The sequence below is a fragment of the Megascapheus bottae genome, chromosome 1 (genome assembly GCF_031878675.1).
Source record: "Megascapheus bottae isolate mThoBot1 chromosome 1, mThoBot2.hap1, whole genome shotgun sequence".
NCBI lineage: Eukaryota > Metazoa > Chordata > Mammalia > Rodentia > Geomyidae > Megascapheus > Megascapheus bottae.
This window is the reverse complement of record NC_143509.1, coordinates 70234639-70259242: the sequence shown is the minus strand read 5'-3', so window position 1 is coordinate 70259242 and position 24604 is coordinate 70234639. Positions and strand designations below refer to the sequence as shown.

The following is a 24604-nucleotide window of genomic DNA, read 5'->3' as shown; positions in this document are numbered from 1 at the left end:
GAACAAAAAGCAATTACTATGTGGCAACTTTAGTTCTTAAGGTTCTTCAAACTTTAGAGAATTTTTAATCATTTACATTTACTTATAGCACAGGAAAGTACAATGTAAGTTATGTAAACTATATAATCCTTAAGGAGTGCCTTAGCTGAAATCTTCTGCGTTTCAAATATGGACCTGGCTTTGCAGTAAGTTGCTTTGATACAATCACATAAAAGCATAGCTATGTAGGTAAGATATTAAAAAAAATAACCAATTTCTTACCAAACATATAGTTTTGTAGTATAATTCTTTTAAAATAGATTTAAAAGTTACAATATCTAAACGAAAACCCTTTTTGTGCTAACTCAAAAATAATGGCTATTTCATGCAATAACATTTTAGACATTTTTAGTCATACTATACACAATTAATATAATATCAATACATACTTATCTTTTGCCACATATCAAGATTGTTCTAATGGCTTTGCATGAATTAAGTCATGTATTTAACCTTAGTACCAAATGGTACATACAGTATAATATCAAACCTAGATAGGAACTGAAGCAGAATGAGTCAGTATTACTTCAGAAGAGTACAGTTAAAAACAGTGTCCTTCTCCAGGGCCCACACACCACTAAGTGACTCTCTGGGAATGAAGTAGGCCCCGCTCTTGTCCCCCAAGAAGCTGACTGGTAGAAAAGTTAGATCCCAAACTAACTACAAGAGTTCAACTGCCCGCTGTATCTAATAATGCTGTATACTCAAACAATTCATTATGGAAGTGCTACGGTAATCAATAACATTGCACAGCGTTTGAATGAAACAGTAGATTTCTTTGTTCATAAATATGGAAAATGCTGTAAGTTTGCACAAAGAAAATCAATACACAGAATACAATTAAATGCCAAACAATGGACCCATGCCTTTGAATTATTTACTGGCACCTATAACCTTTGAAGCTGGAGAGGTGAGGGCTATAAACAATGTTGTCATAATAATTCTTCCCATGGTTGCAAAAAAGTTAACATTTCTTCCTGAAGTTTTTTTCAGTGCCAACTTTATTCTTTATGCTTCTATCATAGAAACCCAGAAGTATCTATGTATATGGGTCAATCATTGAAATAGAGAGCCATTTCTCTCTGTCACAATTTTTGTCTACAGAACTCTAACACCGACTCTGGTTATATGGTTAGGACCTAAATACAATGCATGAAAGGCAATACTTTCTTACAAATACTACAAAAACTCTGTTGCCGAATGTAAAAACCCTCTCCCCAGTCTTTCTTTATGTTAGAAAAAGTAACTATTAGATGATATGATTATTAATGAACAAAGTATTTCATTTGATGAAGGAAACAGTAAGATAATCTAAAAATAGCCAGGCACAGTGGCTCATGCCTATAATCCTAGATACTCAGGAGTCTGAGATCTGAGGATCTAGGTTCAAAGCCAGCCCAGGGCACCAAAAACCTTGAGACTCTTATCTCCAATTAATCACTAGAAAATGGTGAAGGGTGGCTGACTCCAGGGATAGAGTGGTAGCCTTGAGCTGAAGAGCTCAAGGACAGTACCCAGGCTCAGGGGTAGGGTGGTAGCCTTGAGCTGAAGAGCTCAGGGACGGTGCCCAGGCCTAGACAGAGCCCCATGTCCCCCCCAAAAATAATAATAATAAACATTTAAAAAAAGAATCTAAAAATATAAAGATAAAAAAGAATAATCTCTTCTAACTCTGGTTATATTATTTTTAGTATAATATACTCAGTCATACATCAAAATTTGAAAAGCTGTTTTAGAAAAGTATAATGTTTAAGACAATAGGAATTATTTTAGTTTATAGTTCAACCTATCCATGCTTTTATATGTTAATTCTTGTTTATTTTATTTGTGATTTATATGCCCTGATAACATAACTGCCAATAAACTATAAAGAATCACCATATAGTGTGGCAAAAGAACGCAAATCTCCATTTGACAATAGATACTTTTCCTTAGTTCTGGTCTGACTCAGCTAAGGGAAGCCAATAGGTATTCTCAGCAATCATACTTGAATTTCCTTTGACATCTCACATCAGGTCCCCTTATCCCAAATCTCATAAGGTAGGAATTCATATAATGGCATAGACTCAAACCAAATCTAAAATATATACTTAAAGCCATTAATTTCCTTGTATCTCATAAGGCACACAATTCAGAGTTTTATAGCTTTGTATTTGTTCCTGTGAAGATTAACATTAATATGCCTAATTAATAAAATAAATAATGAAATGCATTTATATGTTCAGTATTCCATTAATAAACTTCAAGAACAGGATGTCACCATGGTAACAAGAAAATACAATCAGAGCTCTATAGTGTGATAGATGAATTATTAATTTATAAAATGCAATAAGATTAAGACAGGGAGAAATATTTTCACAATTTAGTCATCAACCAGCTCAGAAATGATAAGAAAATAAGTATTTTGAAAAGCGGATAAAAAATTGAGTTATGGTTATCTTATATTGTTACAGCATCTTACTTTGTTATCTGATATATTGGATATATTTGTATTTGGTTATTTGAAATTGGATAGGGAAAAGGGGAAAACAAGATGAGGGGTGGGCGTGGGGGGGAGAGAAATGGGAACCAAGACAAGAGAAAGGGTATCAATGTATGTGAATTAATGCACCTTCTATCTGGCGAATATAATGTAACCCTTCTATTAATTACAATAAAAATATATTTTAAAAAATTGAGTTATGATCCTGGACAATGACTGACAGTCACTCTTGGAGTTGAGAAAATGAAATACTTTTAATGGAAGAAAGATAGCCTCTTCAACAAGTGGTGCTGGCAGAACTGGTTAAGCACATGAAGAAAACTAAAGTTGGATCCTTCTTTGTCACCCTGCACTAGAATTAACTCCAAATGGATCAAAGACCTGGAGGTAAAAGCTGACACTCTGAAAACTTTACAAGAAGGAACAGGAGACACACTAGACCTCCTTGGCACAGGTCGAAACTTTCTTAATAAGGACCAAGAATCACAACAAATCAGAGAAAGGCTGGATAAGTGGAACTGCATTAAACTGCAGAGCTTTTGTATAGCAAAGGACATAGCTAGTAAACTAATTAGGAAGCCTACAGAGTGGGAGAAGATCTTCACCAACCATACAGCAGACAAAGGTCTCATATCTAAAATATATCAACAGCTTAAAAAATTGAATCACTCCAAAACTAATCTCCAAAGTAACAACCATCCCATTAAAAGATGGGCCAAAAACTTAAAGAGAGTCTTCTCTGAAGAAGAAACAAAAATGGCCTATAGACACATGAAGAAATGTTCAACATCTCTGGTTATAAAAGAAATGCAAATCAAAACAACTCTAAGATTCCACCTCACTCCAATTAGAATGGCCAGGATCAAGAAAACTAATAACAACAGATGCTGGAGGGGATGTGGCCAGGAGGGATCACTACTACACTGTTGGTGGGAATGCAAACTCATTCAACCACTATGAAAAGCAGTATGCAGTTCCTCAAAAGACTAAACATAGAGCTCCCCTAGAACCCAGCAATTCCACTACTTGGCATTTACCCAATCATCCAGAAACAAGGACATACTAAATCCACCAGCACAACAATGTTCATTGCAGCACTATTTACCATAGCAAAGATATGGAACCAAGCTAGATGTCCCTCAGTTGAAGAGTGGATCAACAAGATGTGGTATTTGTACACAATGGAATTCTATGCTGCTGTCAGAAAGAATGACATCACCCCATTTGTTAGGAAATGGAAAGACTTAGAAAAGATCATATTAAGTGAAGTAAGCCAGACTCAAAGGAACTTAGGCTCAATGGTTTTCTTCATTTGTCAATCAGTAGAAACCTTGGGCTTTTCTAACAGAGATTTGCAATAGAGCAAAACCTTGATACGAAAGGCCATATAGTAGGACGCTGAATGAAAGGATCTGTAGGATATAGAAACATAAGCCATATAATGAATGATTGTTGTTCTTAAAGTACTATGTTATCTCTCATCTCTTTTGCTGTCCCTTGGTTATCTCATATTGTTTCAGTATCTCACTTTGTTACGTGATATATTGGATATATTTGTATTTGGTTATTTAAAATTGGATAGGGAAGGGGGGAAACAATATGAGGGGTGGGGGGGAGGGAAATGGGGACCAAGACATGTGAAAGGGTATCAATGTGTGGGAATTAAGGCACCATTTATCTGGCAAATATCATGTAACCCTTCTATTAATTACAATAAAAAAATATATGAAAAAAAGAAAATAAAAAGAGTCACTGCACAAACATTCCACAAAATGGAAGTAAGATCTTTGCTCTCTATTTGACTAGTTATTAAAAAAAATAAATACAAGTAAATGAGTGGTCTAAGGTGAATGAATGAGCCAATAAAATGATTATAAAACAGAATAAATTCATATAGAAGAGTCTCTGTGCTGAAATTACCACAGGATACAAATTTAACCTATAAAACAATATTGCATAAAAATGACAGTTTGATGGGGGAAAACAAGATGAGGGGTGGGGGAGTGGGGAAGGGAAATGGGGACCATGACATGTGAAAGGGTATCAATGTGTGGGAATTAAGGCACCATTTATCTGGCAAATATCATGTAACCCTTCTATTAATTACAATAAAAAATATATTTTAAAAAATGACAGTTTGATGTAAATACACACACAGAGTTTCAGACTGGAACAGAAAGAAAAAGATAACTAGCTTAAATCACTATCGTCAAGGAATGGTACATGCATAAACATTCTTTTGCTCCATGAGTAAATATTAACTTAGGTGCCAAAGAACATGATATTAAATCAGATATTGTTCATGCTCTTAAGAATGAATAGCTAATAGAGAAAACAGTCCTCTAAATATTATCTATGAATATAACAACAGGAACATAATATCACAGTAACATATTCCCAACTATTCAGTGAATTTACATGTATAACAATACAAAATTGTTTTATTAAAAATTAAGTGTCAGACATTAATAAGATACTACAAAAGTCACAATCTAAGCAACCAGAGGCAAATGAATGGACATAATGATGATAAAAAACTATTCCTCCATTTGCAAGTCCCTTTAAGTTCTTTAAATTTCTGCAATATCTAACTGCCCTAGTATAACATTTTCATAAAAACTTTATTAAGCCACTGAAGTGTGACTGTTGGGTCAAGAATGCCTCAGAGGATCCTTTTACTCTTGGTCAAGTAAAAGAGAAGATTTAATGTGGAAATGTCCCCTTGAGAGGAAGTTCCCCGGCTGCCAGGAAGAAGAAAGCAAGCAAGAACTGAGGACAAGGTGAAGGATCAAGCCCACTCACCTCAGTCACCTAGGAAAAGGGATTCTCAGTGCTTCCTTTCTACTCTAAGAGTCACTAATACTAAAAGAGGTCCAAGCTTCCCCTAATTCACTGTTTAGATGGTCCATTTCGGGGGGGAGGGAGTTTTAGATAAAGAAGGTATAAGGTACTCACATGATAACTAAATGTAAAGGTTTTTTTGTTTGTTTGTTTTTGGTCAGTCATGGGGCTTAAACTCTGGGCCTGGGTGTTGTCCCTGAGCAATTCCGCTCAAGATTAATGCTCTACCACTTGAGCTATAGTGCCACTCCTGCTTTTCTGGTAGCTAATTGGAGATAACACTCTCAGAGACTTTTTGTGCCTGGGGTGGCTTTGAACCGCGATACTTAGATCTCAGCCTCCTGAGTAGCTGGAATTACAGGTGTGAGCCAACAATGCCTGGCTTAAATGTAGACGGTTTTATACATACAATTTTTATTTTACAGGGAAGAAGGGCCATGAATCATAAAAATCAGCATTATGAATATACTGCCTTACTCTCGCAATGATTGGGTAGGGAAATATGGTTCACATCTTTCAGATGAGGAAATTGATTCACAGTAGACACGTGACTGGTATGCATTACTAGGTTGTGAAGTAGGAATTGACCAGATGACAGATGACAAAAGGTAGTGTCTCTACTACTTCAAAATTATTACTAGTCACAGATTATACAGTATAGTCCAGGATACCATACATTAATTCTCATTAATACTGGTAATAAGATAATAAACATTAAGTTTCAATGACCCAACACTACCTTTGATTATTAAATCTTTGATTTCATTTCATTCATCAACATTTCTCTGTTTTGTTTTACAGAAGAGGAAACAGAAATGGAAACATTAGGAATTTGCCTGAGATTTCAGTATTGCTGTATACCAGAACTGGTATTTTATTCTAGGTCTTCCTAAAGTCAGAACTGACCTCAGTTGCTTTGAGGACTTTCTGTTTCAATTAGAGATTATTTTCTTTGTTAATTTTTCAGGGTCCCTGAGGAATAACAACATAACTTCAATTTAAAACCTTAATATAGATTCATACATGAAAAAAGAAAGCATACCCTAGTTTTTATGCCCCTAATAATGAAATTCTTGCATAAATAAACGCTAAAGAAATGTCTTAGGTCAGCATGGAACCCTGAGCAAAGAATTCTATGAGGTCAAATGTTACTTCATTTAGCCACTGAATGAAGTATTTTCCTACTACAGAGATAAGATGCCTGCAGGAACTATGTTGGTATCATTACACATTGCTATCTCTATGGCAAATAATTACCTCCTAAACCCTAATTTATTTCAGTAAACAATCTCTGCTTTTGTGTTGGAAGGCATTTTGGGTTGGTCGCATCTGGCTCAAAAGGGTCTAGATATGGCTGCATTTCCAATTTGTAACTGGCATTCTGGCTCCCATAATAGTTTTCATAGTCTTGTGAACTTTGTTAGGCAAAGTTCCTGATCAACTAATACTAGCTAGGCTGAAGAGAAAACTTCAGGCTAGGATAAATTTACAAAGATATGTCTTTTGTGCTCTCTTAGAAACAAAAAATTAATATAGCCTATTAAGAAAACAATCCTAACACACAATTCTCGCCTTAATAAAAATATGTCAAATTCAGTATCACCATTTCTAAATATGATAAAAAAATCCTTGCCTAAATTTTTCTTTACAGATGAGTTATCCCATCTTAGATGTTCCTGCAGTCTATCTAGACTGGTCTTCCGTCTGATTTCATAAGCTTAAGAAATCTGCCATTTGCACTCAGTCCTACTCCATCTGTGACAGTGCATTGTCAGGTCTTCATACCATCCTCTCTAATGGGGAGATTTCCAGTTTTACCTTCCGCACATTTGCCAGTCGGTTCATCACTAGTGACTCCTCTCTGTTATCATCATCATCATCCAGGTCAAGCATGGGCATGCCGAAGGGGTCGATGATGCTGCAGCACCGAGAGCCTTCATCTCGAGGGTCGAAGGGGTCCACGATGATGGGCTCGGTTCCTTTAATTTCACACCGACAGAAAGGGCAGCCCTGGCCATCAGACTCCTAAACAAACAGAAAACACAGAGTGATCCGTGTGCGTCCCCAACAGAGACATATAGGTGTTCAACATGAGTACAAAGCCGTGACACACTGGAGGCTGGAGAGGAAGTGGGACATGAGATGGTATGAAGGCAGAGGAGAGGGGCAAAAAGATGCTCAAAAATATAATGTACTATGTTGTCTCTCATCTCCTTTGCTGTCCCTTGGTTATCTCATATTGTTATAGTATCTCACTTTGTTATCTGATATACTGAATTTATTTGTATTCGGTTATTTGAAATTTGATAGGGAAGGGGGGAAAACCAAGACGGGTGGGGGGTGTGGGGAGGAGGGAAATGGGTACCAAGACATGTGAAAGGGTATCAATGTATGTGAATTAATGCACCTTCTATCTGGCATATATCATGTAACCCTTTTACTAATTACAATAAAATAAATAAATAAATAAATAAATAAACTGGTAATTTCAAGTTTACCAAAAGGGTTCTTATGAACAATGTGTTGATTTGTCAGAGTCTAACTCCCATTTACTACCCTGTTGTTTCTGTATTATAGTCTGAAATTAATTGAATTAAAAAATTCAAATCTACACATTTATTTTAAGGGTGAAATGGAATAAATTATATTGTAAAAGGATCAAAAAGAGATATTATGCTAAGAAAAAGTCATCTCTGGGCTGATAACTCATTTCTATAATTTTAACCAGTAAGGAAAGGGAAACTAGCAGCATAGCAGTTTGAGGCCACTACAAAATATTATTAAAACTATCTCAATAAGTGGTGGATTGTGATGCACGTGCAAGCCAATCTCAAACAAACAAAACAAACCAATATGAACCTAGATGAAAAACATCTAAAAAATAATGGGCTGGAACTGGAGCTCAAGTGATAAAGTACTTGCCTAGAAAGCTTGCCAAGTATTCAAATTCCAATACCACATGTGAAAATAAAAGAGAAGCAAGAAGAAAAGAGAAAGGAAGTGGGGAGGGTAGGTGAAGAAAGGGGAAAAGAGGGAAAAAGAGGGGAAGTAGGGGAAGGAACAGAAGAAACAGTATCATTTCACTCTGAAATGGACTCTCCACTTGGATTAATGGGAAATTTGTGAACTTCCTGCCTTAGATAACGCATGAGTCAAAAGTAAAATTATTCTTTTTACTCTTCTCTGATTGAAAAATTATGTCATATCTTTTTTATGTTTGACAGGTAGTGGTTTCTGTTAATTTCTCCTGTATTAAGAAAATTAAATATCTTCATTGTTATGTAAATCATCAAAAATTATAACTTTTGGACTACTTTCGAAGATCAATGACAGCATTCTTATATTCTCATGTGTTGAGGAAAAATTTGGAAAGATATAGTTGCCCAACTAAGGTACAATGAAGAATATGAACCTGCTTTGATGTTACCAACAGACATGTTTAAGTTTGGTGAGTTCATAGCACCTGGAATATTATTTGACCCATATTTCCTAAGACCTAATTTTTCTATTTTAGGTAACTTCCTCATACTGGCAATTTTCAATATGGTGGTATTATTTTAAAAAATAGTGGTAAATATTTAAAGAAATCTAAGCCTTCATTTTACATTTCAATAAATGGCAACTCCTTTGTACAACTACTTAAAACAATTTTAAAATTTTTTAAAGTACTTAATATATGTTATCAACTAGGCAAAATGTCCTTATAGTAAATAAAAATGATCAAAATTGTGTGCAGTATGAAATGTTACATTTACATTCTATGAGGCACTACAAAAATCTTTCTATATGTATAAGCTGTGAGAAAGCTTATTTTTTATGTTCACTGTGTTTTAAAAATGAAAACAATGGAAAGCAGTCCCCTTAAATATATTTAAATTACTTGAGAAAATTTAAAACATATACATTAAGGAGAAGTGTTTAATGAATTTCTACATACTCACCACCAATAATCAATAACCAATCCATGCCTAGTACAGGTTCTTTTATGCCCTCACTACTCCCTTCACTTTTATGTTATTTTGAAGCAAAGCCTACATTTTTTTTGTAAATTTACCCATAAATAGTTTAGTGTGTGTAGCTAACCATGACACATTTTCTAAAACCTCACTAACCTACAACTATCATAACAACAAATTATTCTACTCTGTCTCCATCAGGAGATCTGAACATTGTCTACTGCAATGCCTATAATGTACTATCTGCTTATTAGAATTCAGAGGTCTCTCTTGGAACTACCAAAGCCAATTACATGTTGTTGGTTAAGGAAGACTTCTACTTTATTCCATGTATTTCCTCATGAAAGTAAATGAAAGACTGGTTTTAAAGAAGGAAGAAGTAAAATATACTAATAGTATCTTGACACCTAAGGAAAAGACTAAGAACAAATTACCAAAAGACTAAAACTAAATTATTACCCCCAAAGTTTAATGTTATATAAAGATCTAGGATGTGTTATAGCAGCTATTATAAGAGTAAATATCACAAAAGGTATTTTCTGCAAAATTATAGCTGTTGTTGAGAATTTACAATTCACTCTGGTCAATTAAACAAGTTCAATGAATACTTCTTTGAATTTACAGGGTCATACTGCTGTCTTCTTAGTGGCACTTACTCTTTACCCCTCACTCTTTCTTTCTAAACTGACTACAGTCGTATGCAAAGTAGCAATCCCACAAATTCTCAAATGCTGCCTTGGTTACTCTGTCCTAGTTTCTGTTATAGGGTTCACTGAATATATATGAGGAATGTCTATGATAAACATACAACTAACCTGGATTGTGCCTTAGTAATTAAATTAATGTTTTTGTCTACATATATTTCATCAAGACCAAAGAGCCGGCGTTAATGAGGAAAGACCAGTGAATAAATCCTGTTTTTGGTCTCCAACATATTTACATCTTGTGAATACTAAGAGGAACTACTTAAAACTTCATCTATTTAATTGACTCAGTAGCTTTCACTTCCTCAAATAAAAGGTATTATCAAATTAAAGGACCTCAAAGTTATCAGAGAATATTGTGCACATCTGGAAACTTACCTGATACATTCATGATAATGCAATCCAGACTCACATTCCAAATATTAACAGTGTAAGTTATTAAAACTACATGGAAATGTAATTTTAGGTCATCTGAAACTATATTAGCAATGGCAGAAAGTAGAAAGAAACAAACCTTCAAAAGATGAGTTCTCCTATCCCCCCAAAATAGTATTATAAGGAAAACTAATTAACTATCCCAATGCCAAGTTATCATCACCACCATTCACCACCATCCTATATCAGATAGATGAATCTGACCAAAATACATTATATACATTGTAAATATCAAATGCAGCCACTGTTTTTCCCAGTTAATTGTTGAAAATAAAGATTAATATAGGTAAAAGTGCTATTTAACTGAAAAACATTATATATATATATATATAAACAGATTTGTCTGAAACATGATTGTTAGAGGCAAGGAGTGCCTTCTTACATAAACAGTATATATGGGGAAGTGGAAGGCATATGCACAGCCTCATGCATCTCACTTGTTTAGAACATATTTTCTAACCTTACTGTGGTATGTGAGCATGTGTGTATTTTTCCTTATCGGTTACTTCTCTATTACCTTTCTGTATTTCATTGGATTAACAGAAATTACTATAAATCTCTTTACTAACACAGCAATTATGTTTCATAGAATCACATAAACAGTTAGACTAAGAATAGACCAAGTCTATACTAGGTGTTTTCAGAGCAGAGCAATGCGCCCATAGGTATTCAATAGCTTCTTGTTTGGGAGTATGAATGAAAGAGTCAATGAAAGTAGTTAACAGCAGCTGAATTGCTGCTATCCCATAATGGGTATAAGAGCAAAACTGCTGTGAGTCTAGATTCATTTCTAGCTTTAACTTCGGAGATCTATTAAAACATGTACTGTGAACCAAAACAAAAAAAAGAATACAATATATTTTTTTCTTTTTTTGTCAGTCAGTCCTGGAGTTTGAACTCAGCCTGAACACTCTCCTTGGGTCAAAACACCACTTTTTCAATGGATGTGGTACTGAAGAATGAAACCCAGGGATTTGTGCTAGGCAAGCACTCTACCACTACGCCATCCTCCTGGCCCACAACATTCTTAATGATGGCACTGGGACTAGATTTCTACCTCCACCAATCATACTAGGTAACAATACGCCATACATTGCAATCTTAACTGCAATGGATAATGACATCATGCAGAATTTAAGGACTATTTTGTCAGTTATAATGATTAAAGATTAAGTGAAATAATTCAGGCTAGGTAGTACAGCCTATAATTCTGGGTACCAAGAAGCTAGAGCCAAAAGAAAAAAAGAGTTTGAGGACAGCCTAGATAAAGTTAGTGAGACTTTATCTCACATATAAGGAAAGTAAGGCTAGGAGGTATATGTAAATGTAAACTTAGTCTTTAGTACCACAAATAAGAAAATAATATTTGTCTTTACAAGTATGCCTTGCAGTGGGGAGTCCATCAGTTTTAGTTATAAGACTCAGATTCAATCATTTTCTCAGATTTCTCTTAGTTCCATTAAGTTTTGGAAAACTATTTCTTTCTTTATCACTCTTAAAATGGAAAGGAAGTTCTACTGTTTTGATCAGATGTAGACAAAAATACAACCTGATTTCAGAATAGATCAACTCCCAGCAATCCTAAAGGAAAACAATGTGGAAGGATAGCTGCTTTTGAGGGAAGTTACTATAAAACAATTTGTCTTAAATGGGATGACTTGTGCTTACATCTTACATCTTTTAGCCAACTTCCCAATATTTTTTTCTTAATAGCATTGCTAAAGAGACAACATCTATAAATTTCTCTAATAATATATAATATTAAAATCAGAGCTAAGTGTTTTCTTCTACTGACTTTTTTGAGAAGTAGTACTTTGGAAATTTATTTTGGAGAAATATGAAGAAAGAATAATAATCAGAAGGAAAAAAATCAATTTCATTTTTTAATTGACTCAAACTCCCTGGCAGGAATTCAAAACATGGCTCCAACAATTCATTTTTATTTTGCATAGGAGTTTTAAACAACTCATCTTGGAGTTTATGCCATTCAGGAGCTCAGGTCATTTGTTTCCAGCAAACACTGAAGACTATATGGCTAGGCAAGAAAGCTGTGGGGAAGATCAAGGCAATGGAGATAAACATTTTCTTAGTATCTGATTACTTTGTGGAAGTGAAAGAACTCTCACCAAGCTTGACTAGCCAAGAGTAAAAGAAAGAAGTTCCACACCCACAGTTAAGCTGTTTCTAACCCTAGAAATATGATTATTTGACTTGTTTAAGTATTCTGGGAATATTCTACATGCTTACTTATTGAATAACATATATGTTTCAGAAAGAGAAAAAAAGCATCTGAGCTCTTTTTTGGGGGGAAGAGGAGCATAACTAATGCATCATGATGAGAGCAATTACAGAGTAAATATTCGCAGCCCATAACAATTAAATGACACTGCTGCCCTGCATTTTCTTAGGTTTTTCTGTTAATTACATGAAATTTAAGTCTCTAATGAATTTCAATTAAACGAAAGTAGGGCATAAAATGGGAGGAAATGGTGAAGAATGACTTGCTAAAATGCTCAATGGTTGAAGACATTATATTTTACAGGTAAGGCTTAATATTTCCAATTGGACTATGACTGATCATTTCACATCAGAAAGCCATACCAAGAAGTGGAAAGTAACAACAATAATAAAAAAATGTCTAGCATCCATAATTATATGTGAAACATTAACAGGGTATTCATTATAGGTAAATATTAATATCTTCCTCCTCTATAAAATGTTCAGATACAATTTTAACTTCTTGAGGGTAAGAATATGTCTGAGTTTTCTTCTTTGTTCCAAGATGAACACAGACCCTAGGAGTCTGAGTTTTCTTCTTTGTTCCAAGATGAACACAGACCCTAGGACACAACAGCCGCGTAATGAATATTAAATGAATAAATCAATAGATTTAGATCTTTGGGGATGATGATTCAAATAATCCAAGTCTGCTTCTACAAATAAGTTAAGTTAAGCAAAACAAGAACATTTCCCCATGCATAAGTTAGAGGAAACCAGTACAAAGAAACCAACCCCTGAATTTAAATAGCATACACTATAGTACATGCCTACTTCATTTTTAAATACAGAAAAAGCCAAGAGATACACTACTGCCTGTTCCAAAGGCCAGTACCCCCAAACTCCAAACATTTCCTCAGTATACTGATGAGTTTAAATATGAATTCTGAAAACATATCAACAACATTTATTTTGCTTAAGTACAGTAAGTTCAACACAAAGGCTACAGATAACAAGACTGATCAACACCAAATGTTTTCCATCTTGTTTTAACTGGGTTATCTTTTTGTAAGATTTTTTTTATTCTTGAATAATGGGGCAGTTTTTACTAAGAGTTTAAAGTGCTTCACCATGCAATACCATGCAAACTGTGAAAAATAGACCTGTTGGTTGACAGGCACCTCACTATTATTACAAAATCTGTATGCAAACCTGATATTAAAATATCAGGTTAGCCAAAAGTAGGAAAGTTCAAAGTTCAAGCTTGCTTGACCAGTAAGATCCTACTTTACATACAGGGACTTGGGACCTTAGGACATTATATACAGGGACTCGGGACCTTAGGACTTGTCGTAACTATTGTCTATTTTGGGAGAAGGAAACTTGAACAAAGGATCATTGTGAGTGCTTTGTGGCATCAAAAAGAATACAGAGAAACTCAGTCTCATGTCCTCTATATCGGTGGGAAAAATAAAAGTAAATAATGGGTTTCAGATGTAAGGGGGGAAAAAACAAAACATGAAAAACTGAGGGAAAACACACAATAGCTACTACAATGGTCAAATCGATCCATGGCTTAGATATTTGAAGACTCACTTTCAGAATCAAAGCATGGTTAAAAGAGGAGGGGTTACTTCCTTGACTTGTAGAAGGATAATTGAGTGTAATAGACAGTGTAATAGACAGAAACAGTAAATGATAATAATTTAGAAGTATTATTGGCCAGAATCAAATCTAAAGTAAGTGCATCATATGAAACAATCATGAAATAGGTCAAGTAACTAATATGTAACCAGTAAGAGGGATAGTTTCATTTGCAGAATGTGCAGTAACATATAGGAAAGCTGCACGAATACAGGGGGCTAAGTAATATGCATGACAAGTATGAAACAGCCTTATGCCTTTTGCACAAAGTATACTTTTGCAAATTATCTACAAAGACAGTAAAATAGATAATACTGCTTCTGAAATTGAAAGGGAAACAATGGAAGAAAGAGACGGAAGAGGGAGGAAAGAAGGGAGGGAAGAAGGGAGGGAGGAAGGGAGGGAGACAGAGAGAGAGACAGAGACAGACAGACAGGACAAACTCACTGACTGTCTTGCAGGAAGTATACAGAATGAAAAAGTACAATTTTCATTGTCTCTCATATTCAAGCATACTCTGTAACTCACCACAAGCTATAGGATAAACAACGGCTTTATGTAATTTTTCTATTAGAGCAAAGCTTTTGCCAAACTAAAAAAATCTTCTGACTCTTAATACCTGTGACCTAAATATAGTATCAGGTAAAAAGATGTATGTTCTAACAGCATAGAACACAGATGTGTTTGCTAAGAACCTGACCTCTGTGAAAACCAGTTAAAAGGTGTAGCCTATACAGACACAGAGATCAGAAGTAGAAGCTTGTTCCACCCTACAATTATGCTTTACTTTAAAGAGACATGAGAAACTTTTTGCTTCTTTGTGTACTTGTGAGAACCATACTAATACAACAAATGCCTTTGTCAATTCACAGGATAATTAATATAATTTGGCCTCTTTATCAATTCAATATCTAACAAAAAAACTGAGAGGGTTTCAGTTAACCAATTCTAAGTAATCACAACTACTGAATCCACAAAACCGCAGCAATACCCGCTAACCTATACTTCAAGTATACTTGCAGAGAAATATATTCACATTTACTGTAAATGGTTCTTAAATGGCACGTCTAAGTTTACAGATTTATTATTACCATTAATATAAACAGAAGCCAGGTGCAATAAGCTGAAATGATTTTTGTTGATGCCATAAAGAGCCCCTCTAGGCAAACACCAACCTTGCCATACCATGTAAAATTTGTCAACACAATGAAGGCAAAACAAGAAATATGAGCAGCACATCAAGAAATTCAAAAACAAAATGTAACCGAAAGCATACTGAAGGAAGAAAGTGTATGTATGTGGAATTGATTTTTTTAGCCGGGCTCAGAAAGGAGTGAAAATCTGAATCAATTACAGTTCAGCTTCAATTTCCCATTTTTTTTATTTTTAAAAAATCTTTCCATACAAAAAGACCTTTTAAAAGCCTATGTAAATGTGATCATTATTGTACTCATTACCAATTATTCTATTATTACTAAGTATTACATGCTCTAGTAATGAGCTCAATAATTAGTACTCTGGACTGACTCTTTATATGAAGTGCGTTGCTCATTCTTCCTCACATAAGAGTTTAGATTGGAGAATGAAGATCAAGGAATGGGGAGGGTTCAGGAGGGTTCTGAGGTGTCTCATATATAGATATATATGTATATACAGAGATGCAGATATATAACATATGTGTAATTGATATGTTCTGTTCATATTCTAATTAGCCAAACTAGAATTCTGACCTTCTCCAACTGTAATTACAAATGAAGAAATATTAACAAATCTTTGGGCAATCCAGTTATTTCAGATCTTACTATAGAACATCAAATTTATCTATAATAATTGAATGTCTGACTACACACAGGAAAGTAGTTTGCCATGCATTCAGTTTCTATAAATTGCAACTTTTATTATCTAATTTGGAAGAAATTTTGCCTCTCATTTTTCTATTTCAGTCCTACAAAGACATACAAGAAACAGGGGCCTCACTTTTGAATAAGAAGAGAGGTTGTAAACATTACTCTCAGAATTTAATTTTGTTTGTTTCAGAATCTGCCTGACTATGATCGGATATGACTTGCATTGTGCTTTATACATATGGGTAAGTGATAACATTTACACGTGTCATCCTGAAATTAATGGTACCACTCAAATAGAAGTACTTAGTGCTAACATAAAATGAATGAAAAAGAAACAAAATTTCAAATCACGTAAGATCAAACATAAGCTTTCTATAAGCAAACATTTTAAATAAAATGCTTAGCACTAGTATGCCCTTAATCATTAAGGATGAAGCAAATTGAAAAAAGGCAGGGACATAAACCAGACATGCTGCGGGTGAAACCCAGGTTGTACCTGCCATGCAGTTAGACAAGAAGTGCACATCAAATGCCCGCAGGGCTCGATCTTGACATCTTTGTCATTCTCTGCACAGATCTTACAGAGCTGGAAGGTAGATCCCATTTCACAATACAGTTCATATTGTTCCTGAAATACAGACGGGGGTGTTGGCTAATGTTAATGTATTCCTCACATGAAATTAATATTACATCTCCTACTTGATTCCTTTAGAATTATATTACAATTTTAGACATATTATAATGGATAAGCAAAATCTAGTCTGCAAAATCAATTTTTGAAACATCTGAGCTCTTACCAACAACTATTTAATGTTTTCATACAGTTCTTTAAGGAAGAAGTTGCTTCTATGGTTGACTCAAAAGACAAAGGCTATGAATTTAGAATGGCACTAGAAATTACTTACATTTTTCTCTGTAAATGTCATGTACTCATCTAAGTTCACCGTCAAAATAAAAAAAATTCTGTCTGAAAACTATTTTGTTTCTTAACTATCTTTAGAAAATTGAGACACAAACAACATTTGCTCTTCTAGCCTGCTACACACTTGTCACAATTAGTATTTTACTTTATCCCAAAGCATACAGATTTTTAAGGAAAAAAATACACAAGTCATAGTGATTTAAGTATTTCCCTCAAATTCTTTCAGTCTATTGACTCTAAAATGCAGTCTTTTTCCCTACTGTTTTGAAGAAAATTCATCATATCAACAACTAAAAAATAGTATATTAAAACTTCTAGACATTGAATTTAATATGTTTTGAAGATTAGAACATTTGGCATGATAAATTCAGTGCTCAAATATAGAAAGACCTATGTCTTGTCGTACCGAATAATACTATAATTATACAAATTACTGAATATTACTGAAATATTTCTTGCAGAATAATACCTAAAGAAAGGTTGACTGTAATACTTTAGTTTTCTTTTCTTTTCTTTTTTTTTTGTGCCAGTCCTGGGCTTGAGCTCAGGGCTTGAGCACTGTCCTTGGACTTTCTCAAGACTAGAGCTCTATCACTTGAGCCTTAGCACCAATTCTGGCTTTTTTCTATGTATCTAGCACCAAGGAATTGAACCCAGGTCTTCATGCATGCTAGGCAAGCACTCTACCACTAGGCCAAACTCCCGGCCCCTACTTTAGTTTTCGTTATCAAACTTTCTCTTCACATCTATCAGGCCATGATGGATTTAGTTACCTCCATATCAAAACCAATCCTATAAGCAAGAACATTAGTGTATTGTTCCCAAATATATTATGCAATTTCTTTGTCTTAGAAGTATAGTTTCTATGAAATATTTGTAGATGACTTTAGATATAGGATAAAAACAGATTTGAGCTAATTTCCAAAGGTATTATTAACAATTAAAAATTTTTCCAGGTAGTATCCTTACCTGTGTGACTTTTATATGATCATGGGGTGTGGGTTCACATAATCCAGTTAAATCAGGATTGTAACTTCGTCCATCAGGATAAAGATAACTGAATTTAAACATAAAGTTGATTACTTTAAGCATACAAGTTTTAGTAGCATATAGGTTTATTGATAGATACTTCCGTATCTAAAACTATATATTTTTTTTCTTTTTTTGGGGGGGGGGTGGGTCATGGGGCTTAATGCCCTACCCCCTGGGTCTGGGCATTATCCCTGAGTTCTTCAGCTCAAGGCTACCCCTTGAGTCCCAGCACCCACTTCCCATTTTCTAGTAATTAATTAGAATAAGAGTCTCATTATCTTTAATGACCAGGCTGGCTTTGAACTTCGATCCTCAATCTCAGCCTCCTGCATAGCTAGGATTACAAGCATGAGCCACCATGCCCAGCTCCTTAAAGCAATATTCTTGCATGTAATAAATGACTACTTTCAATGTTACCACTTTATAAATACATAATATAGACTCAAACTACTTCAGTAAGCACTTTCATATAAATATCTTTACAATATAATCTTTACAGATGTTAATATTTTAACATACTGATGATTAGTCTCTATCCCCAAACTGTTGCAATACACTTAGTTTTTAAATTATTAGTAGTACTGTTGTTATTAAGTAGTTGTACAAAAGGGTTTGCAATTTCATGAGTCAGGTTATGACTCATGACTCAGGTTATAGTCAATGTCACCCCTTCCTTTGTTCTGTCCCAACTTTCCCTTCCTTTCCTCACCAATATTCTTCTATTTCAAATTATAATATTCTACTAGACTGGCCTATTCAAATCGGTATATTCTGTTTCTAGTTATACTCTTTCTAGCTCCTTAATCGCTTTCTTCAGACAAATCTTCCACTCACCATAATATATACAAAAGTTGGTGTTGCCATATATATTCATATACAAATATTTTTACAAATCAGGTAATTTCAAATTTTATATTTCATTGGTTTCAATACAAACATGGTCTGTAGATATAAGGTTGCATTAAACAGATATTAGAAATCAGAAGATAAAAGTGGCACTGTGAATACTAGGAAAGGATACAAGGAATGACATATGATTAAAATTACTAAGAATATTTGCATACATTTCCTGTGAGATGCCAAACAAACAAGCCAAACAGACTATCTACACATTTCTTTCAAATTGCTGATCTTTAAAAAGTAGGAGGTAGTGGCTGGGAGTTTGACTTAGTGGTAGAGTGCTTGCCTAGCATGAACAAAGACTTGGATTCAATTCCTCAGGTGCCACATACATAAAAAAAAGCCGGAAGTGGTGCTAAGGCTCAGGTAGTAGAGCTCTAGCCTTGAGAAAGTCCAAAGACAGTGGTCAGGCCCTGAGTTCAAGCCCAGCATTGGCTAAATAAATAGATAAATAAATGTGTGTTTTTAAACTTTTTTTAAAACTTTTAAACAAGAACAGTATATGATAAACAGAATTCAACTACTAACATATGCTTCTGCATATGGTTTCATCATCACTGTGTAAAAGAAGACCAAAGGGAAGGGAAAAGAGTGAAGGGAAGAAGGGAAGGATAGGAAGGAGAGACAGCTTTAACACTAACACATAACAGGGAAAAAAAATAGAACTAAAAATGTTAACTTGACCTGAGGTAAGAGAAGTCAATAATTTTAAAGAATTTACTTCATAAATTCATTTTTTAAATGATTTTAAACCTCAACTTTTACACCCAAACAACAGTGTAGTAAGGTTCCTTTCTGGACATATCCCTGCCAACATCTGTTGTTTTTAGACTTATTGAGAATGGCCATTCTATGTGGAGGTGTAATCTCAAACTTTTTTGATTTGCTTCTCTTTTGTAAAAATAAGAACTCATGATATAATTTGATTCTAGAATAAGTTTGCTCTAATATTTCATGAAGTTTATTAATCAGGCTCTCTTAAAACGACCAAAGAGATGAACAGCAAGATCAAAGACACTCTTGGTTTTGAAGTTAAGATTAGCCATTAGAAAGTCATCATCCCTTGTTTCTGGATGGTTGGGTAAATGCCAAGTAGTGGAATTGCTGGGTCATAGGGGAGCTCTATGTTCATCCAGAAACAAGGACATACTAAATCCACCAGCACAACAATGTTCATTGCAGCACTATTTACCATAGCAAAGATATGGAACCAACCTAGATGTTCCTCAGTTGATGAGTGGATCAACAAGATGTGGTATTTGTACACAATGGAATTCTATGCTGCTGTCAGAAAGAATGACATCGCCCCATTTGTTAGGAAATGGAAAGACTTAGAAAAGTTCATATTAAGTGAAGTAAGCCAGACTCAAAGGAACTTAAGCTCAATGGTTTCCCTCATTTGTCATAATCAGTAGAAACCTTGGGCTCTCCTAGCAGAGATTTGCAATAGAGCAAACCCTTGATACATAAGGCCATGTAGTATGAAGCTAATCGAAAGGACCTCTAGGATATTGAAACAAAAGCCATATAATTAATGAATGTTGTCCTTAAGGTACTATGTTATCTCTCATCTCTTTTGCTGTCCCTTGGTTATCTCATATTGTTACTTTGTTATCTGATATATTGGATATATTTGTATTTGGTTATTTGAAATTGGATAGGGAAGGGGGGAAAACAAGATGGGGGAGTGGGGGGGATGGTAATGGGGACCAAGACATGTGAAAGAGTATCAATGTATGTGAATTAATGTACCTTCTATCTGGCAAATGTCATGTAACCCTTTTATTAATTACAATAAAATAATATCAAAAAAAAGTCATCATCCCCATCTACTGTCTCATTGCTGGAAAGTCTGTGTTTGTCAAACTTGTGTCCATAAGCATTATGGCACCCATTTCCTGTACTTACAAGCCTTCCCTGCTGCCATCAATCAAGGCCTGAAATAAGGGCTTGTTATGAGGTATGGTCTGTAAGATGTTGCCATCCCCTGTCACATAGCCAATGGCCCACTGTCCTAGACGAGTGCAGCTCAGCCGGAAAATATAGCTAAGAAACAGGAGAAAATTGATGGTCAAATGAACACATGGTAAACTATTTTTTTCTTTTAAGGCAAAATAATAAGAGAATCAGAATTCCTGAAACAAATTTCTATCATTCACCGTATTTTCAACACTATAGCAGTTCACTGTTTATCCATCTAAAAATTTCTTTTCAATTGTATGTATACACTGTTATGGGGAAAATTGGCTTGTAAACTATCAAGTGACTTAGTACTCTCATTGTTATGGATGTAGAGTAGACTGATCTACTACAAACTACTAAAACATAAAGTATTTGGGGAAAACAAAAGTAATATAAGAAAGCAAAAAATCTAGTTTTCCCACCTCAGATAGAGGCAGTTTTTATTGTGCAACTCAACATTTTTTAAATTTTATTTTGCTGTACAGGTGAAATTACTTTCTTAATTTATTTTTTAACTTTTTAATTAATATAATAATTTGCTTTAAATGACATATTTTCTCTTAAGCATTTGAACATTTCATCCTCTAAATACATCTCAAGAGTTGAACGATACTAATGTTAAAAAGTAAATCAGATAAAAGTTCATAGCTGCCACCCTAAATTTGAAATATCTTTCAATAAAAAGCTAAAACAGTTTGAATATGTAAATTACAAATTCTTTAACAATGAATTTCCAATTGAAGAAGACATTGACTTGGCTTCAAATAATCATCATCATCATCATCACGTACTTATTCATTTTGTTACTTCAACTAGAGAATACATTGAATACTATTTAGTACAGGTCAAAGGAAGTAAACAGAAATATGTTGGCTGCATTAAAACTGCTACATAAGTGTAAGAAACAAGTAAATATCAAATAAAAATGTCTTTTTAAAATTCTCTTAGTGACGAACCAAGTGCCATATAAAAACCAATATATTCAACATATTTCAAGGATGTGAGTTCCTTAATATGTTCTCCATTTTGAGTTTAAGTTAACAAAACATTAGCTACCTCATCAAACTATGCTTTGAGGGCTGTGGGTAAACTTCAATGATAGAATGCTTATAGGTTTAATTGCTTTGTGTATTTAGTAGTACAATACCATTTCATTCATAAAAAATTGCGTTTTCAGGGATCATAAGTTTGGTCTAGTGGTAGAGTGCTTGCCAACTGGGTTTGAAACTCTGGGTTTCATTCCTTGGTACCACATACATTAAAAAAAATGCTGGAAGTGGTGCTATATGGCACATGTGGTAGATTGCTAGCCTTCAGAAAGCTCAAGGACAGTCCTCAGGCCCTGAGGTCAACCCCAGGACCTGACCAAAAAAAAAATAAATTTTCAAAGAAAGAAAGAATTTGTGGGTTTTTTTTTCCCTATGAGCAACTTCATATTGGTGACAAAACTGTCAAAAAAAAAACCAAAACCCCTTTGGAAACAGATTTTCCAAAGAAATCCTGAAAACAAGTTATCAACTTGTCAATTATTTGCTATCCTTCATCAGATTCAGATACAATAGTCCCACCCAGCCAGCCAGTTACAATGTAATGAAAAGTGGAAGTCATTATAAATTATAATTTAAAGAATGTTAGTAACTTGTTACACTAAGACATGTATACAATACATTCAAATCACACATAAAATGTAGAGATTGTAAAGATCTCTGTGAACTGTTAATTTTCACAAAATTTATATAGTATAATTCTGAAATGATGAAACAAAAAGAGCATTTTGAAAGTAATTCCACATTTATTTCATATACTGAGTCTAGGAAATGATGCTATTTTGGTAAATAAACTATAAAAGATTCTTGCAACAGTGCTCAGGTTGAAACCAATATACTTTTCTGTTTTCTTAAGCACTTTTTTTGGATGGTGTTTCTAAAACTGGCTATTATAGAGGAAATTCAAGTAATTCATGCAAATATCCATTATTATTAACAATTTTATAAGTCATAATATAGATCCGTAGAACAACTTCTTGTTTGTATGCACCTTCAATTTCATTTGCACATTTTTATATGTGTAGTAGCTCTGCCTCCCATCATGAAGTGCATTTCTGCTTTATTTTTTAAGACCTTACTCCTCAATAAAACACTTAACAAAAATGTAATAAATTGCTTCATGCTGATAGGATGGTTTGGGACTCATAGCCATCTTTAATATTAAAAATGTCAAGGGATGTTTCCTTAGATTTACAAACTTACATATATAACATATATATACATATATAACGTATTATATATGTATATGTTTGTGAATATATATGTACATACATATTTTTTTCTTGGCACTGGGAAATCAAACTTGAGGCCTCACACATGTTAATCAAGCTTTCTGTCTTTGAGTTACCCTCCTAGCCTCAAAACATTTTTTTAACCAGATCACAAATATTCTGTTTGCTGGATCCCAAATGAAACAAAACTTAAGGAAATCATATGTTCTTGTAAAAGAAACAATAATTTCATTTACTGTTAAATCAGAGAAATTAAATACTTTCCAAGAGAAAGGGCCAGTCAAACACAGACATTCTGTAAAGCAAATAATTATTAAAAGTCATTTCAACTGTTCAAGTTTTTTCTAAACATACTTTAAATGCTGATGCCTCATTTTACATATTGTAATTCTGTACAGACTATCCATTTCATCTTTTGCCATGCAAAAATCCAGTAAGGAGAGAGCCTTGAATGAAACAAAAGCACTTTCTCAGTCCTTGTCAAAGTGAAAGTATTCTATTTTGTGACCTGGGCCATAAAAATAACCGTTGACTTAATCTAAAAAAGAAGACTTTTATAAGACTGGAATTATCTATTGTACCCTTATGTATACTATACTGATTAATTTTTAATGGAGATTTTTCATTTTGTTAGAGAAGAATTAAAACTCCTGACTTACAACTAAGAAGACTGTTAAAGGTCAAATACCACGTTCATTACAAATCAAATAAAAATGGTACTAAAAGAAAGACTTGAGGGGAAAAAAAACTTTCATTATTAAAATTAATTTTGTTTTCATTTGAAAAACAGTTAATGGGTTACTAAAGAAAGATTTGAGGGAAAAAAACATTCATTCTTAAAATTAATTTTATTTTCATTTGAAAAACAGTTAATGGGTTACTATGCTGTTTCTATTTCACCACTGCACTTGCCCACTGTAGCAGGGACAGCCTTGTATAAAGGTTTAGTAGGCACCTAACACAGTTTAGATAGATTGGAAGGGATCAATTTTCTCCTCTTGTATTTCCCAATAATAAGCTATGAATTCTTGGCCCAAGTAAAGGACTCAGTAAATAGTACTCAACCTATGGGTCTCCCTTAAGTTTATCTCTAAGAAATAAAAAAACAAATTCTGAGGGTATAAAGGAACAGGTGTTGATGAAGTTTCCAAGGACATGAAATGGATTTACACATTTTAATTACAGACTTACACATGTTTGTGTACTTACTATATGGGCCATCTATGTATGTTTATCTGCATTTATGCATACTCACATTTGTTTATCACAAATCCTAGCTACTTTGTTCTCAAAAATTGTCTAGTGAACATAATCTAGAGCATTAATAAATACTTAAGCTTATGAA

General features: G+C 34.1%; 1 protein-coding gene across 7 annotated transcripts in view; it reads right to left on the bottom strand.

Moving 5' to 3' along the window:
* The window catches only part of Cblb (Cbl proto-oncogene B), a 174138-nt gene that overhangs the window by 36417 nt on the left and 113117 nt on the right, over positions 1-24604 (bottom strand). For all 7 annotated transcript variants that reach the window (XM_090347014.1, XM_090347000.1, XM_090347034.1 and 4 more), the window contains exons 7-10: positions 20928-21065; positions 18057-18144; positions 16662-16793; positions 7181-7387 (exon numbers count right to left, since the gene is read on the bottom strand). In XM_090347014.1, the coding sequence (XP_090203140.1) occupies positions 7181-7387; positions 16662-16793; positions 18057-18144; positions 20928-21065 (565 nt within the window). The remainder of the gene's footprint in view (positions 1-7180; positions 7388-16661; positions 16794-18056; positions 18145-20927; positions 21066-24604) is intronic.